Raw genomic sequence first — 19697 nt, forward strand, 5'->3', positions numbered from 1 at the left:
TGTATGAATATCAAGAGCTCAGATGGCAACCCAGTTCTAAGCAAAGAAGGGAAGGCAGAAAGGTGGATGGAGTATATAGAGGGTTTATACAAGGGCGATGTACTTGAGGACAATATTATGGAAATGGAAGAGGATGTAGATGAAGATGAAATGGGAGATACGATACTGCGTGAAGAGTTTGACAGAGCACTGAAAGACCTGAGTCGAAACAAGGCCCCAGGAGTAGACAACAATCCATTATAACTACTGACGGCCTTGGGAGAGCCAGTCCTGACAAAACTCTACCATCTGGTGAGCAAGATGTATGAGACAGGTGAAATACCCTCAGACTTCAAGAAGAATATAATAATTCCAATCCCAAAGAAAGCAGGTGTTGACAGATGTGAAAATTACCGAACTATCAGTTGCAAAATACTAACGCGAATTCTTTACAGATGAATGGAAAAACTGGTAGAAGCGGACCTCGGGGAAGATCAGTTTGGATTCCGTAGAAATGTTGGAACACGTGAGGCAATACTAACCTTACGACTTATCTTAGAAGTAAGATTAAGAAAAGGCAAACCTACGTTTCTAGCATTTGTAGACTTAGAGAAAGCTTTTGACAATGTTGACTGGAATACTCTCTTCCACATTCTAAAGGTGGCAAGGGTAAAATACAGGGAGCGAAAGTCTATTTACAATTTGTACAGAAACCAGATGGCAGTTATAAGAGTCGAGGGGCATGAAAGGGAAGCAGTGGTTGGGAAAGGAGTGAGACAGGGTTGTAGCCTATCCCCGATGTTATTCAATCTGTATATTGAGCAAGCAGTAAAGGAAACAAAAGAAAAATTCGGAGTAGGTATTAAAATTCATGGAGAAGAAGTAAAAACTTTGAGGTTCGCCGATGACATTGTAATTCTGTCAGAGACAGCAAAGGACTTGGAAGAGCAGTTGAACGGAATGGACAGTGTCTTGAAAGGAGGATATAAGATGAACATCAACAAAAGTAAAACAAGGATAATGGAATGGAGTCGAATTAAGTCGGGTGATGCTGAGGGAATTAGATTAGGAAATGAGACACTTAAAGTAGTAAAGGAGTTTTGCTATTTAGGGAGTAAAATAACTGATGATGGTCGAAGTAGAGAGGATATAAAATGTAGACTGGCAATGGCAAGGAAATCGTTTCTGAAGAAGAGAAATTTGTTAACATCGAGTATAGATTTAAGCATCAGGAAGTCGTTTCTGAAAGTATTTGTATTGAGTGTAGCCATGTATGGAAGTGAAACATGGACGATAACTAGTATGGACAAGAAGAGAATAGAAGCTTTCGAAATGTGGTGCTACAGAAGAATGCTGAAGATAAGGTGGGTAGATCATGTAACTAATGAGGAGGTATTGAATAGGATTGGGGAGAAGAGAAGTTTGTGGCACAACTTGACTAGAAGAAGGGATCGGTTGGTAGGACATGTTTTGAGGCATCAAGGGATCACAAATTTAGCATTGGAGGGCAGCGTGGAGGGTAAAAATCGTAGAGGGAGACCAAGAGATGAATACACTAAGCAGATTCAGAAGGATGTAGGTTGCAGTAGGTACTGGGAGATGAAGAAGCTTGCACAGGATAGAGTAGCATGGAGAGCTGCATCAAACCAGTCTCAGGACTGAAGACCACAACAACAACAGGGTATATTCTCTAGGAGGGGGTGAGGGATAGGCATAACAAAAGAGATGGGGTGTGGCAGAGAGCGAACCCCACCCCACAATATCTCGAATCCCGGATAAACAATAAAAAGTTTAAAAACTGAGATTTCTTGAGGTTACACCAAACCTGTGGACAGTAATATAAAAAACAAAGTGAGCAAGTTTTTCAAATGTTCCATCATGGAGAAGCCCATGATAACAATGTCATCCAGATAATTAATGTAAGCCAGTACAGACATAGGCAACTGCTCTCAAAATCGTTGGAAAATAGCAGCAGTGCTAGCCACACCAAAAGGAAGGTGCAAATAGTGATAGAGACCAAAAGGAGTAGTCAAAACTGGAACCTGCTGAAACTCTTTGTGCACAGGAACCTGCAGATATGCTTCAGACAAATCAGTTTTAGAAAAGTACTGGCCACCCAATATTTTTGCCATGAGTTCCTCCTGGCATGGGAGAGGATATGTATCCACGATTAACTGCTTGTTGACTGTAGTACTGAAGTTGCCAAAGAGGTGAAGATTCCCCGCTAGCTTCCAACCAGCAGAATCTGCCATTTTCTAGCCATTGCAGGTTGGACCACCCATAGAAATCTAAGTCATCCAATTCTGATTTCACTTGATCTATCAGGGCAACAGTAATAGGATGCATATGACAAAAATGAGGGCAGGTGAACTGTGTTGGTGACAGAAAATCCAAATGTCTGAAATCCGTCTGTCCTGAGCAAGAGCAAGTTCTCAATACTGGTAACAGCAACCAGCAAAAATGTAATGGAACAAACTACTGACTTGTAAAAGGCAGATATCATAAACAATCAGAAGAGCATTACGTTCTGTTTGTTATAACTGACCAGCTTCCAATTCAATAATGTCACTGTACCACCTGCATCGATGTATAGCTGGAGCACTTGGCGAAAAAAACTTAACTCCACAAACAACTTGGGGGAAGTCACAAGCTCTGGAGTCACAGATTACATCCATTTCCATACGCTGAGCAACCTTTGGTGAATGACACACGAAGGCAATGTGGCCCTTCATCAGTCAAGCGTTACAAGTAGCCCAGCACTTAGGGCATGCCAAATGTTTGTGCTGAATGAAACAGAAAGGACAAGATGGAAACAGAGAATGCTGATGTTGGTGCTGTGGTGGTTGTGGCTGCTTGGGCCAGCCTTGTTCTGCTCGGCACTGGGTCCACATGTTTACCACTGCCACTGCCACTTCATCGTGCAAACTATCTGTCATCCTAGTGGGCACTTCTTGTGACTCTACAGCCACATCAACCCACAGTTCAGTTTGGTCACTCACTGTCCAAGAAACTTCAAAAGATTGTGCAATTTGCAAAACTTCCGCCAAAAAGGGGTTTTCACAGAATAAAGCCTTTGGGCGCGCTTCCTTGTCTGGAGCTAAACGGATAATTGTGTTACACATCAGAGTCTGGAAAAAAGTCATTGAGGCACCAGTAATGAACTGACACTTACAGCTAAAGCCATGAAGTTCGGCTGCCCTGGTCCTGTATGACAGGTTGAGTTTCCTGGGGAATTGGTAGAATTCAACTCGCGCTGCTATGATGTGTGTTCATTTGAGGTGGTAGCTGGACAATAAACCAACATGCGATCATGAGTAAGAGCTGCCATTCACTTAAAGGAACAAGCTGACACAGTCATTGGTACATCTTAGGTGGAATCCACAAAAAGAATAAGATTTCCCACAAATTCGAGTCTGTCACACCTAAGCCAAAATATGCTTTTTGAGTCTTTTCTCATAAACTTCCCAATCCTCAGTTGAATCATCACACAGAAGAAAAGTGGGTGGACAGACCAATGAAACGGTACCTTGTCTGTTAATGGAAGCTTACAAAGTGGTCACCCCTGAAGTAAGGTGTTCAATCAGGGATGGTAGCATGGCGTTCATAATGACTTAACCTGATGAAACTGCACTTAATGATTGCACACTCGGAAACAGTTCCAAACTTGTCAGCAATTATGTAGTATCCTAGTAACTTAAATATGGCTTTATTCATTAACCTCTGAACAATAACGGAAATAAGCCTCTTGTGACTCCACACGTAGGAAGTCAAAAGAATCATACAGACGGGACAACATAAGTAATACACAGACCAACTGACATGAGTGGTACAAACTAAAAGAACATAGTGAGTGTGAGACAGTGCTGGTCTGCACGTATATAGATGCGAGTTGCTGGCAGACAGTGTGGAGGAGACTGCGCTGTGTGATTTAAGTACACACACATGGTGACACTACACTTGGCGCACTCACACTCATACGCACTAGTAGTAGGATACAGCAATTGGCATCTCATTTACTGTATGTGATTTCAAGCATCATTCAAAGGCGCAACCAAAGTTTCCTTAAACTATTTTACTTCTTACTTTTAGGCAAATGATTTCACAAAATATCTGATTGCTTTTTTCTTTCTTTTTCAATTTTTAAAATTAATTCCATTAGCAGCATTCCATCCTCATAGCACAAATTTGTACATTTGTTCCTTCGCATTGTGCATTGTTTAAAGCGTTCATGAATTTTGACTTGGTAATTGGTGTTTTTTTTTTTCCCCCTCGAAACTTATATTCCTTAAAAATTCCTTATTTTTTGAGACCCAGTATTTCTTGTGGCATCCAAGGTTGTTTGGCTTCAGTTTCCTCTTCTTTAGTTAGATCATTTGACAGATTCTTTGACTGAAAAGGGACTTGAAAGAGTTCTCCAGGAGAAATGATTTTTGGTTAGATTTAAAACCTGCTTTTCACCTGTTAGACATTTTATGTTACTGGGCAAAGATGAAAAACTTTTGGTTGCTGTATACTGAATACCTTTCAGAACCACTTATAGCTTTAATAATGGGTAATACATGTTATGTATTCTTCTCAAATTGTAGTGGATTACTTGCAATGAATTTTTTTATTGAATATGTATATTGTGATGGTCCATTTAAAATACCAACTCCTTGAAGTACATACATGACAGTCACCGGTGACAACCACATATTATTCTTATAGGCCACTTTTGTGCAGTCAATACTTTCTTTCTAAGCGATGAGTTAGCCTGGAAAATTATTTGACGGCATTACTGAGTAGTACATCTAGTGCTACCTCAATGATACATTGTCTTATTTTCACCCATATTACAATTTCTTGATTCATCTTGTCTGTGTCCACTCTATACTCCTTGGCTGTGTTTCTTTTAGTCCTTCTACATATCACTTAGTCCCAGTTGTGTTACTTTGTTGCTTTTTGACTCAGTACTGCACCTGGTTATAACTATTGTGTGATCACTATCAATGTCAACACTAGAATAGGAATGACTAGATATTCTTTATCTTCTATTTGATTGTATTTAATCTATTTTGTACCTAGAACTATCCCCTGGTGCTTCACATGCACATCTTCTTTTATTAGGAAATTTGAATTGTGTTCATTATGACCATTTCACAGTGTTCATAGAATTCTAGTAGCGCTTGTAGTACAACCCATTTTGAACTGTGGCTACACACACAGGCAGTAAAGTCTTCCATTATTACAACATCATCATTTTTCTTTGTTATTTCTAGCAGGTCTTCTATTTTTTCATATATATCTTTAATGCCTTCCTCTTCACTGTTTGTTGTTGTAAAGTAGACTTGGATACTTCATAGACCTACTGAGAAAGTCTTTATCTTTACATCAGTTACTGATTGTTAATGTGGTAAGTATTGATCCCATTGTTCCTCCACCTGTCCCTTAGAACAATTGCTACATCACTTGAACCTCGTTTCTCTTTACCAGTGAAAATGACTCTGTAATCATCTGATATGAAGTCTCCCCTGTCTTCCTACGTAGTTTCTGATATGCCTAGCTTCACAATTTCTTTTAATTTTTATAGTTTCCCAGTTTCATGTAGATTTTTCATATTCCCTGATACAGTTTTAAATTTTTTATTACTTTTAGTTTTGCTGGGATTTTGCTGAATGACATCCTGAGAAGCTTTGTTGTGGTTTATTCCCCTGCCAGATCCTGGGCTTTGTTTCATATGATCAGTGGTCTGATTTATTTCCTTCTTTCTGTACATTCTACCAACAGAGTTTGAGATATCACTGAGGATCTTTAATGATGTGGCTTCTCCTTGCCTTTCACATTCTCCTACTGTTAATCTTCAGTGAGATTCATTCACATTTGAGATACAATCCTCAACCCAGGGCTGTGTATCACTTCTTTGGAAATAGGGTCTAGTGGCATTCCCTATTTCCTCTAGTCATACAATGAACAGTACTTGCGCATTTAATTGCCTCACAATACATTTTCTTCTTAACGAAGTATCAATTTGAATACGACAGTTGAATTATTAATAAATACAACTATTTATGACATAATCTTTTTCAAGCATGCCAAGAAGAACTTTGAGCAACCATAAAATTATCTGATCATTTCCCCAGCAAATTAAATATGTCAAAAGAAAATAAATACAATCCAAATAAATACAATCAAAGAACAAACTACAACAACTTTTGTCTGATAACACATTCTGTGTCATAGAGGCTTTTTTGGAATAGTGTATGCATGCAAAGAGGGAGGGGGAGGGGCGGAGGATTGTTGCAGTTGATGAATTTAAACAATTGTTAACTGAACTGATGACAATGATTAGCTTGTAGCCACATATACATCAGAGACAGAGTGAGTGAGTGAGTGAGTGAGAGAGAGAGAGAGAGAGAGAGAGAGAGAGAGAGAGAGAGAGAGAGAGAAAGGAGCCTTTATTCTTGTAAATCTGTTCATGCCTTCTTCAACATAAATAGGTATAATGAACATAGAGATGTGTAAATAAATACCTCACTAATAAAACTGTAGATTGTCACCAAACAGTCCATAACAAGAGCAAATTATTTTGTCTGCTTGGAAGATGAGAGTGAGGCTGTATGTCTGACAAGGCACAGGATTAATGTAAACTTTCTTTATTCATCTGACATAATGGGGCTGCAGTGCTGAATGTGAGACACATGGACAATCTTTGTTTTACTTTCATTTTTTACCATTAATTAAAACTCAACAATAGAAATTACAAAAATGGCATAAAGCAAGGTGTATGAAATGAAACAAAACTCTGCTGCTATAAAAATAATACCATTCTTTAGAAATCAACTGCATGTGCATTTTTAAAATGCTTTTTTCAAATAATATAAATCTAAAGTTCATACATGGAATTTCAAGAGTAGATAGCTATTTTTTCAGCTATGTGATTTGATTACCTGCTTTTTAGCTCTGTACAAAGTAAACATCCTACAGCATCCAAATATCTCTACCAAGAAAGAAACACTCATGTTCATACTATTAGTCTACTAATCCATGCTGTTCACACTTGCAGTAAACCTTAAAAAGCTGCATCATGGAAACAATTAGAGCAGTTACCTCGAGGAAATTTACAGACTGTAATCTTAGTTTAGGAGGCAGGGACTCATCATAGCACAGTGGCTCAAGTGCAGACCATGGATCAACCAATGAACATCCTCTGTCATCAGCCACTTCTTGTAAGCGGTGAAGTATATGAGGAAGTAGGGCCAAAGATTCGGGTGCGGGACCATTTCTGAAATGTACCAAAAATTCATGATCTTGTGTTATGTAATTTTCTTGTTGCTCTTTCCACACTAAGTTTCTTGCACAAATTTTTACTATAAGTATTAAAAATAAATGTTACTGTTAAAAAGCATATTCAACAATTTTCAATCAGCTGTCTGCTCCACCCTTCCTGTAAACAATGTTTTCACTAGAAACTTAACTTCAAATAACTATGTTACTGTAGTTTCATAACATCTGTTTGCAAAACAGGAAATTTTAACAATGATTATCCAAACATAGGACACCTTCCTTGCAAGCAGTGTTATTTTCATGTTTTTAGTGACAATACTTAGTTACTACTCACTTGTAGCAGGCTGTTTTGTCTCTCTCCACACCATGACCATCTCATGAGGAGAATTACAAATGATGATGTACCAGATTTGATCATGCATTCTCTGTTGTTATTTTCTACATGTGAACAATGGATCCATTTTTCCTCTCTCTCTCTCTCTCTCTCTCTCTCTCTCTCTCTCTCTCTCTCTCTCTCTCTCTCCCTCTCTCCCTTCCCCCCCCCCCCCCCCCCTTTCTAACCCATACCCATATGTGAAATTTATTTATTGGTTTTGCACAAATATCCCCATCTTAAACTTTGAAGAGAAATTGGCAACTCTTCCAGCAAAAGTGCTAAATCATCATCGATAAATAGTAGTATAGCACAAAACACAAATTAAATTCTTTTGTTTCATATGGAATGTGAAAACAATGCATATAGCAAAATTCAAGAGGTTTGTGTTTGTGCTGATCATGAGATAACTCAGCCCGCAAGATCTGGGCAATCGCAGAGGGTGGGATTATTGGTAGTTGGGAGCTCTAATGTTAGGCGTGTTACGGGGCCCCTCAGAGACTTGGCTGACAAGGAGGGTAAGAAAACCACTGTGCACTCCATGTGCATACTGGGTGGAGTCATTCCAGATGTGGAAAGGGTCCTCCTGGATGCTACGAAACACACAGGGTGCAGCCAACTGCAGGTGGTTGCTCACGTCGGTACCAATGATGTGTGTCACTTTGGATCAGAAGAGATTCTAGTTTCGAGTGACTAACAGAAGTGAGGCTGCCAGTCTTGCTTGTGAGATGAAAGCAGAGCTGACAATTTGCAGCATAGTTGACAGAATCGATAGCAGACCTCTGGTACAGAGCTGAGTGGAGGGTCTGAATCAGAGGCTCAGACGGTTCTGCGACCTTGTAGGCTGCAGATTCCTCGACTTGCACCAAAGGTTGGTTGGGTTTCGGGTTCCGCTGAATAGGTCAAATGTTCACTATACACAGAAGGTGGCTACATGGGTAGCAGGGGTTGTGTGGTGTGGACTCGGTGGTTTTTTAGGTTAGAGGATCTCGGGAAAACACAAGAAGGGCTCCAGTCACAAAGGGTGCAGGCTGAACACAGGGAGAACGTAGATACAGGAAACATTGGTATAACAGTTGTAAATTGTCGTAGCTGTGTTGTGAAAGTACCAGAGCTCCAAGTGCCAATAGAAAGCACTGATGCTCAAATCGTTATAGGCACTGAAAGCTGGCTAAAGCCGGACATAAGCTCAGCCAAAATTTTTGCGATGAACCTAACAGTGTTCCTAAAAGATAGGCTAAACATGGTTGACAGTGGCATGTTTGTTGCTGTCAGAAGTAGTTTAACTTGTCGCGAAATTGAAGTAGATACTTCCTGTGAGTTAGTATGGGCAGAGGTCATTGTTGGCAACCAGAATAAAATAATAATTGGATCCTTTTACCGACTTCCCAGTTCAGATGATACAGTTGCTGAAAGGTTCAAACAAAACTTGAGTTTGATTTCAAACACGTACCCGACTCCTACGATAATAGCTGGTGGTGACTTTAATTTACCCTTGATATGTTGGTGAAAATACATGTTTAATTCCAGAGGTACGCATAAAAGATCATCCGAAATTGTGCTAAACGCATTCTCTGAAAATTATTTTGAGCAGTTAGTCCATGAGCCCACACAAATAGTAAACGGTTGTGAATACTCTCTTGACCTCTTAGTAACAAATAATTCTGAGTTAATAACAAGCATCAAAACCAATATAGGGATTAGTGAACACAGGGTTGTCATAACAAGACTCAATATTGTAATCCCAAAATCTTTGAAAAATAAGCAAAAAATATACCTCTTCAAAAAAGCAGAAAAAAATTCACTTGACCCCTTCCTGAAAGACAATCTCCACTCATTCCAAATTAATAATATAAGTGTAGACCAGACGTGGCTTAAATTCAAAGAAATAGTATCAGAAGCAATTGAGAGATTTATACCAAATAAACTAACAAATGATGGAGCTGATCCTCCATGGTACAAAAACAGGTTAGAATACTCGCAGAAACAACAAAACAAACATGCCAAATTTAAACAGGCTCAAAATCCCCAAGATCGCCGATCCTTTACAGAAGCCCAAAATTTAGCACAGAATTCAATGTGAGACGCCTATAACAGTTTCCACAACGAAACTTTGTCTCAAAACCTGGCAGAAAATCCAAAGAGATTCTGGTCGTATGTGAAGTATGTTAGCAGCAAGAAACAATCAATGCCTTCTCTGCGCGATAACAATGGAGATACTATCAAAACAGTGCTGCCAAAGCAGAGTTACTAAACATAGCCTTCCGAAATGACTTCACAAAAGACGACGAAGTAAATATTCGAGAATTTGAATCAAGAGCAGCTGCCAACATGAGAAACGTAGAAGTAAATATCCTCGGAGTAGTGAAGCAACTCAAATCACTTAATAAAAGCAAGTCTTCTGGTCCAAACTGTATACCAATTAGATTCCTTTCCAAGTATGCTGATGCATTAGCTCCATACTTAACAATCATATACAACCGGTCGCTCGACGAAAGATCCGTACCCAAAGACTGGAAAGTTGCACAGGTCACACCAATATTCAAGAAAGGTAGTAGGAGTAATGAACTAATTTACAGGCCCACACCGTTAACATTGATATGCAGTAGGATTTTAGAACATATATTGTGTTCAAACATTATGAATTACCTCGAAGGAAATGGTCTATTGACACACAGTCAACATGGGTTTAGAAAACATCGTACCTGTGAAGTACAACTAGCTCTTTATTCACATGAAGTGCTGAGTGCTATTGACAAGGGATTTCAGATCGATTCCATATTCCTGGATTTCCAGAAGGCTTTTGACACTGTACCACAAAAGCGGCTTGTAGTGAAAGCGTGCTTATGGAATATCGTCTCAGTTATGTGACTGGATTTGTGATTTCCTGTCAGAGAGGTCACAGTTCCTAGAAACTGAAGGAAAGTCATCGAGTAAAACAGAAGTGATTTCTGGCATTCCCCAAGGTAGTGTTATAAGCCCTTTGCTGTTCCTTATCTATATACACGATTTGGGAGACAATCTGAACAGCCTTCTTCGGTTGTTTGCAGATGACGCTGTCATTTATTGACTAATAAAGTCATCAGAAGATCAAAACAAACTGCAAAATGATTTAGAAAAAATATCTGAATGGTGCAAAAAGTGGCAGTTGACCCTAAATAATGAACAGTGTGAGGTCATCCACATGAGTGCTAAAAGGAACTCATTTAACTTCGGTTACACAATAGATCAGTCTAATCTAAAAGCCTTAAATTCAACTAAATACCTAGATATTACAATTACGAACAACTTAAATTGGAAGGGACACACAGAAAATGTTGTGGGGAAGGCTAACCAAGGCTGCATTTTATTGGCAGGACACTTAGAAAATGTAACAGACCTACTAAGGAGACTGCCTACACTATGCTTGTCCGTCCTCTTTTTAGATGACAGCTGTGCGATGTGGGATCCTTACTAGATAGGACTGACAGAGTGCATCGAAAAAGAAAAGCAGCATGTTTTGTATTATCGCGAAATATGGGAGAGAGTGTCACAGGAATGATACGGAATTTGGGTTGGAATCTTCTCACGAAATTCCAATCTCTAACTTTCTCCTCCATGTGCGAAAATATTTTGTGGACACCGACCTACATAGGGAGGAACCAACACCACGACAGAATAAGAGAAATCAGAGCTCGTACTGAAAGATATAGGTGTTCATTCATTCCGCATGCTATAAGAGATTGGAATAATAGAGAATTGTGAAGGTGGTTCGAAGAACCCTCTGCCAGGCACTTAAATATGATTTGCAAAGTATCCATATAGATGTTGATTAGAGAGATGCAGGAGTTCAGAGCATGTATGAAGGCATATAAGCAGTCAAACACAAATGGAATAACATAATGTCAGTCTTAATGATACGAAATATCCTCCATCATTTACACATTTTGCTCAGGGTTATGCTGCTGGATGCATATGAAGGGTTTTTTGTCAGGTAGATTATGCAACTAGAAACTAATTTGGCTATCTTGCCAGTAAATTAAATGTGTTACCATAAAATAAAGAAATACAATAAAAATTTTCAGAGTTGGTAGGTGTACTGCCATCTGCTGTCATAGTAGTAGCTCATTTGCGAAGAAAGTAGAAACTTTAGAACTTGTTGCACCAAAATCAAACACTCACAGAAAGGTCGGATCAGATCATAGCAAGAAATATTGAGCATGGCAAAGTGAAGTCTGCAGATAACAATTCAAAACTTAAAAGTAGTTTTTAATGAGATAAACACAGTAAGTGTAATTGTAATCTTCTACAAAATTAAATAGAGTGAAGCAAATTCTTTGAATACTTGTGATATTGCAGAAATTTTAATGTTTGTTTTATGGACTACATGGAGCAATCACAAAAACCAAAGTTCATGCTCTGAAGAGTTTATACAACCAATCCAATCTAATATTGGTACATGATGAACTTTGGTTACAATCACAAAAAATTGCTATAAAACAGTGAACATTTTTAATTGTTTCTGGTACAAGAAGAAATTTGTTTTCTCTCACAGTTACTGCAGACACAAAAATGATGTTCACAGCCTTGAATTATTCATGTGATTATCTGAAAGACTGTATCACTAAGGCACATTTTATTTGGCATGTATAGTCAGCCAGGGTGCTGATCTGTCTCAACCAACTCAAGGTTGAGGTAAATCTAGTTTTGGAGCAAAATTTGCAGATTTGACAATACAGATAGCTGTAACGTAGGTGCAACCACAATGGAGGGGTATCTGCTGAGAGGCCAGACAAACGTGTGGTTCCTGAAGAGTGGCAGCAGCCTTTTCCGTAGTTGCAGGGGCAACAGTCTGGATGATTGACTGATCTGGCCTTGTAACATCACCCAAAACGGCCTTGTTGTGCTGGTACTGCAAACGGCGAAAGCAAGGGGAGACTACAGCCATAATTTTTTCCAAGGGCATGCAGCTTTACAGAACGGTTAAATGATGGTGGTGTGTTCTTCGGTAAAATATTCCGGAGGTAAAGTAGTCCCCCATTTGGATCTCTGGGCGAGGACTACTCAGGAGGTCATTTTTATCAAGGAAAGAAAAATGGCATCCTATGTATCGGAATGTGGAATGTCAGATCCCTTAATCGGGCAGGTAGGTTAGAAAATGTAAACGGGGAAATAGATAGGTTAAAGTTAGATATAGTGGGAATTAGTGAAGTCCGGTGGCAGTAGGAATAAGACTTCTGGTCAGGTGAATACAGGGTTATAAATACAAAATCAAATAACGGTAATGCACGAGTAGGTTTAATAATGAATAAAAAAAATAGGAGTGCAGGTAAGCTGTATGAACAGCATAGTGAACACATTATTGTAGCCAAATAGACTCGAAGCCCACTCCTACCAAAGTAGTAAAAGTTTATATGCCAACTAGCTCTACAGATGACGGAGAGACTGAGGAAATGTATGATGAGATAACAGAAATTATTCAGACAGTGCAGGGAGACGAAAATTTAATAGTCGTGGGTGACTGGAATTTGATAGTAGGAAAAGGAAGAGAAAGAAAAGTAGTAGGTGAATGTGGAATGGAGTAAGGAATAAAAGAGGAAGCCACCTGGCAGAATTTTGCAAAGAGCATAACTTAATGATAGCTAACACTTGGTTCAAGAATCATGAAAGAAGGTTGTATACATGAAGAGGCCTGGAGACACTGGATGGTTTCAGATAGATTACGTAATGGTACGACAGAGATTTAGGAACCAGGTTTTAAACTGTAAGGCATTTCCAGGAGCAGATGTGGACTATGACCACAATCTATTGGTTATGAACTGTAGATTAAAACTGAAGAAACTGCAAAAAGGTGGGAGTTTAAGGAGATGGGACCTGGATAAACTGACTAAACCAGAGGTTGTAGAGAGTTTCAGAGAGAGCATTAGGGAATGGTTGACAAGAATGGGGGAAAGAAATACAGAAGAAGAAGAAGAAGAAGAAGAAGAAGACGAATGGGTGCTTTTGAGAGATGAAACAGTGAAGGCAGCAGAGGATCAAGTAGGTAAAAGATGAAGGTTAGAACAAATCCTTGGGTAACAGAGGAGATATTGAATTTAATTGATGAAAGGAGAAAATATAAAAACGCAGCAAATGAAGCCGGCAAAAAGGAATACAAATGTTGCAAAAAGGAATATAAACGTCTCAAAAATGAGATCAACAGGAATTGCAAAATGGCTAAGCAGGGATGGCTAGAGGACAAATGCAAGGATGTAGAGGAATGTATCACTAGGGGTGTGACAGATACTGCCTACAGGAAAATTAAAAAGCGAACCACTTGTATGAATATCAAAGGGCTCAGATGGAAACCCAGTTTTAAGCAAAGAAGGGAAAGCAGAAAGCTGGAAGCAGTATATAGAGATAGAGGGTCTATAAAGATCAATGTATTTGAGGACAATATTACGGAAATGGAAGAGGATGTAGAGGAGAATGAAATGGGAGATACGATACTGCATGAAGAATTTGACAGAGCACTGAAAGACCTAAGTCGAAACAAGGCCCCCGGGAGTAGACAACATTCCATTACAATTACTTATGGTCTTAGGAGAGGCAGCCCTGGCAAAACTCTACCATCTGGTGAGCAAGATGTATGAGGCAGGTGAAATACCCTCAGACGTCAAGAAGAATATAATAATTCCAATCCCAAAGAGAGCAGGTGTTGACAGATGTGAAAATTATCGAACTATCAGTTTAATAAGTCACGGATGCAAAATACTAACACACATTCTTTACAGATGAATGGGAAAACTGGTAGAAGCCGACCTTGGGGAAGATCAGTTTGGATTCCGCAGAAATGTTGGAACACATGAGGCAATACTGACACTACAACTTATCTTAGAAGATAGATTAAGGAAAGGCAAACCCTTGTTTCTAGCATTTGTAGACTTAGAGAAAGCTTTTGACAATGTTGACTTGAATACTCTCTTTAAAATGCTGAAGGTGGCAGGGGTAAAATACAGGGAGTGAAAGGCTATTTACAATTTGTACAGAAAGCAGATGGCAGTTATAAGAGTCGAGGGATATGAAAGGGAAGCAGTGGCTGGGAAGGGAGTGAGACAGGGTTGTAGTCTATCCTCGATATTCAGTCTGTATATTGAGCAAGCAGTAAAAGAAACAAAAGAAAAATTTGTAATGGGTATTAAAATCCATGGAGAAGAAATAAAAATGTTGAGGTTTGCCGATGACATCGTAATTCTGTCAGAGACAGCAAAGGACCTGGAAGAGCAGTTGAACATAATGTACAGTGTCTTGAAAGGAAGATATAAGATGAACATCAACAAAAGCAAAACGAGAATAATGGAATGTAGTCAAATTAAATCTGGTGATACTGAGGGAATTAGATTGGGAAATGAGACACAGTAGTAGATGAGTTTTGCTATTTGGGGAGCAAAATAACTGATGATGGTCGAAGTAGAGAGGATATAAAATGTAGACTGGCAATAGGAAAGCGTTTCTGAAGAAGAATAATTTGTTAATACTGAGTATAGATTTAACTGTGAGGAAGCCGTTTCTGAAAGTATGTGTGTGGAGTGTAGCCATGTATGGAAGTGAAACATGGACGATAAATAGTTTTGACAAGAAGAGAATAGAAGCTATTGAAATGTGATACTACAGAAGAATAGTGAAGATTAGATGGATAGATCACATAACTAATGAGGAGGTACTGAATATAATTGGGGAGAAGAGAAATTTGTGGCAAAACTTGATTAGAAGAAGGGATCAGTTGGTAGGACATGTTCTGAGGCATCAAGGGATCACCAATTTAGTATTGGAGGGCAGTGTAGAGGGTAAAAATCGTAGAGGGAGACCAAGAGATGAATATACTAAGCAGATTCAGAAGGATGTAGGTTGCAGTCGGTACTGGGAGATCAAGAAGCTTGCTCAGGTTAGAGTAGCATAGAGGTGCATCAAACAAGTCTCTAGAATGAGGACCACCACCACCACAACAACTACTGAACATCAGGAAAAACACGAAGTTTTAACACAAAATGGCATTGTTGTTGACAAAGAATTATGTCAAATGAGAACAGAGAGTTAGTAACAAAGAAGTACTTTTACTTCACGAAGTCAAAGTAAGGATATCCGTGCTGTTATTCCCGCTGACATTTGTGGTCTCATGGAATATCCTTCACTGAATGGAGGAAGGTACTTACTGCGCTTTACATGTGATTTTTCAAGCCTTGGAAATTAGTTTCTTACATTTAATAAAGAGGAATCAGATACCAACACTGAAGACTTACACAAGCATACAATTCATATTTAGAAAATACTATGTTAATGGTCTAGGGAAAATAATTTTGACAGCTCTACAAGAGATGCAAATAAATAATAATCTGAAAAAAGTCAAATATATATTTATTTACTAGCTTTTCACACAAGATGTTGTTGTTGTTGTAGTCTTCAGTCCTGAGACTGGTTTGATGCAGCTCTCCATGCTACTCTATCCTGTGCAAGCTTCTTCAACTCCCAGTACCTACTGCAACCTACATCCTTCTGAATCTGTTTAGTGTATTCATCTCTTGGTCTCCCTCTACGAGTTTTACCCTCCACGCTGCCCTCCAATACTAAATTGGTGATCCCTTGATACCTCAGAACATGTTCTACCAAGCGATCCCTTCCTCTAGTTAAGTTGTGCCACAAACTTCTCTTTTCCCCAATCCTATTCAATACCTCCTCATTAGTTATATGATCTACCCATCTAATCTTCAGCATTCTTCTGTAGCACCACATTTCGAAAACTTCTATTCTCTTCTTGTCCAAACTAGTTATCGTCCATGTTTCACTTCCATACATGGCTACACTTCATACAAATACTTTCAGAAACGATTTCCTGACACTTAAATCTATACTCTATGTTAGCAAATTTCTCTTCTTCAGAAACGCTTTCCTTGCCATTGCCACTCTACATTTGATATCCTCTCTACTTTGATCATCATAAGTTATTTTGCTCCCCTAATAGCAAAACTCCTTTACTACTTTAAGTGTCTCATTTCCTAATCCAATTCCCTCATCATCACCTGACTTAATTCTACTACATTCCATTATCCTCGTTTTGCTTTTGTTGATGTTCATCTTATACCCTCCTTTCATGACACTGTCCATTCCTTTCAACTGCTCTTCCAAGTCCTTTGCTGTCTCTGACAGAATTACAATGTCATCGGCGAACCTCAATGTTTTTATTTCTTCTCCATGGATTTTACTACCTACTCCAAATTTTTCTTTTGTTTCCTTCACTGCTTGCTCAATATACAGATTGAATAACATCGGGGATAGGCTACAACCCTGTCTTACTCCTTTCCCAACCACTGCTTCCCTTTCATGTCCCTCGACTCTTATAACTGCCATCTGGTTCCTGTACAAATTGTAAATAGTCTTTCGCTCCCTGTATTTTACCCCTGCCACCTTCAGAATTTGAAAGAGAGTGTTCCAGTCAACACTGTCAAAAGCTTTCTCTAAGCCTACAAGTGCTAGAAATGTAGGTTTGCCTTTCCTTGATCTAGCTTCTAAGATTAGTCGTAGGGTCAGTATTGCCTCAAGTGTTCCAATATTTCTACGGAATCCAAACTGATCTTCCCAGAGGTTAGCTTCTACCAGATTTTCCATTCGTCTGTAGAGAATACACGTTAGTATTTTGCATCCATGACTTATTAAACTGATAGTTCGGTAATTTTCACATCTGTCAGCACCTGCTTTCTTTGGGATCAGAATTATTATTATATTCTTCTTGAAGTCTCAGGGTATTTCGCCTGTCTCATACATCTTGCTCACCAGATGGTAGAGTTTTGTCAGGACTGGCTCTCCCAAGGCCGTCAGTAGTTCTAATGTTATGTTGTCTTCTCCTGGGGCCTTGTTTCGATTCAGGTCTTTCAGTGCTCTGTCAAACTCTTCACGCAGTATCGTATCTCCCATTTCATCTTCATCTACATCCTCTTCAATTTCCATAATATTGTCCTCAAGTACATTGCCCTTGTATAGACCCTCTATATACTCCATCCACCTTTCTGCTTTCCCTTCTTTGCTTAGAACTGGGTTGCCATCTGAGCTCTTGATGTTCATACAAGTGGTTCTCTTATCTCCAAAGGTCTCTTTAATTTTCCTGTAGGTAGTATCAATCTTACCCCTAGTGAGATAAGCCTCTACATCCTTACATTTGTCCTCTAGCCATCCCTGCTTAGCCATTTTGCACTTCCTGTCGATCTCATTCTTGAGATGTTTGTATTCCTTTTTGCCTGCTTCATTTACTGCATTTTTATATTTTCTCCTTTCATCAATTAAATTCAGTATTTCTTCTGTTACCCAAGGATTTCTACTAGCCCTCGTCTTTTTACCTACTAGGTCCTCTGCCGCCTTCACTACTTCATCCCTCAAAGCTACCCATTCTTCTTCTACTGTATTTCTTTCCCCCATTCCTGTCAATTGTTCCCTTATGCTCTCCCTGAAACTCTCTACAACCTCTGGTTCTTTCAGTTTATCCAGGTCCCATCTCCTTACATTCCCACCTTTTTGCAGTTTCTTCAGTTTTAATCTACAGGTCATAACCAATAGATTGTGGTCAGAGTCCACATCTGCCCCTGGAAATGTCTTACAATTTAAAACCTGGTTCCTAAATCTCTGTCTTACCATTATGTAATCTATCTGAAACCTGTCAGTATCTCCAGGCTTCTTCTATGTATACAACCTTCTTTTATGATTCTTGAACCAAGTGTTAGCTATGATTAAGTTGTGCTCTGTGCAAAATTCTATCAGGCGGCATCCTCTTTCATTTCTTAGCCCCAATCCATATTCACCTACTACGTTTCCTTCTCTCCCTTTTCCTACTACCGAATTCCAGTCACCCATGACTATTAAATATAGTTGTATGTCACATATATTGCACCCATCTATTCCTCCCCTCTCTCTCTGTCCATCTACTATGTCACTCGGTTTTTATTCCCATCCCCACCCCAATGGGAAATGGTTTTTACCCGAGTGCTACAACTTTCCACCAATCAATAACTATTACGTGTACCAATCTGATTGAATGCTGTCCATTGGTTTAGAAGGAAATGTGGAAAACACACACACACACACACACACACACACACACACACACTAGCTTTTATCAGAGGTTTTGCTCATGTAAATGTATGTCACATACATTGCACATATCAGTTACCCCTTCCCTGCACACACCCTCCCTGCCCCCTCTGCTTTTGCTGTCCACCCTTCCTCACACCACACTCTGACCCAACTGCTTCATCATGAACATGTGCAATATGGAATTTGAGAGCATATTAGCATATTATGATAAGAAACATAGTTGTTTACTGAAGTTATCGTAATATAGCTGGTTACTGTCCTTATTTTATTGAGCAAAGTACGTGTGCAATCATTTAAAATTTGTAATAACAGATGTAACAGAACCTGCTATAGTATCTATACAGTGTGTAAAAATTCAGCAGCAGCAAATAAATAAATAAAAGTCATAAAAAGGTGGACCACTTTTAACTAAAAATAGTCTGTGTCACAGTCATATCTGCAAAAAATGTGGTAAATTTTACATGGGAGATTAGCTATGGGAAATTCTTGTACATATGGGTGTTGCATTTCTTGAATACTTGTCAAAAGCAAATACAAAATCAAATTTCTTAGCAATGTTTTGAATATTTTAAAAGGAATCAAGCTGATTTTGTGTGGTGATTTGTTACTGTGTATGAGACATGGTATTCATCCCCTCGTGTCAGGAACAAAGTAACAAACCAAGGTGTCAGAGTAAAGTGAAGTCCAGCACTAAGAGGAAAAGTCGATTCCATCAGTCAAAAAGATTGTAGTTAGAATTTTGAGAGTTTTAGAAAGGACTGCTCTAGTCAGTTACCTTTTAAATAATAAAACAGTAACTGGAAAATAATACTAAACAAGACTTTCACACCAACAATTCGAAATAATACTTAAAAGAGACCTGAGCCTCAAAAGAAAATACCTACACAGAAATTTTGCGATTGGAAAATTGATGAATATGTAGCATAAATTATTGAAAAATACACCCTATTTTACAATTTTGTAACCTACTGGGATTTGTGATTGG

General features: G+C 38.9%; 1 protein-coding gene across 2 annotated transcripts in view; it reads right to left on the reverse strand.

The window, feature by feature from the left end:
- The window catches only part of LOC126190945 (NBAS subunit of NRZ tethering complex-like), a 410919-nt gene that overhangs the window by 41504 nt on the left and 349718 nt on the right, over positions 1 to 19697 (reverse strand). For both annotated transcript variants that reach the window (XM_049931590.1, XM_049931589.1), the window contains exon 37: positions 7066 to 7240. In XM_049931590.1, coding sequence (XP_049787547.1) covers positions 7066 to 7240 — 175 coding nt within the window. The remainder of the gene's footprint in view (positions 1 to 7065; positions 7241 to 19697) is intronic.

The sequence above is a fragment of the Schistocerca cancellata genome, chromosome 6 (genome assembly GCF_023864275.1).
Source record: "Schistocerca cancellata isolate TAMUIC-IGC-003103 chromosome 6, iqSchCanc2.1, whole genome shotgun sequence".
NCBI lineage: Eukaryota > Metazoa > Arthropoda > Insecta > Orthoptera > Acrididae > Schistocerca > Schistocerca cancellata.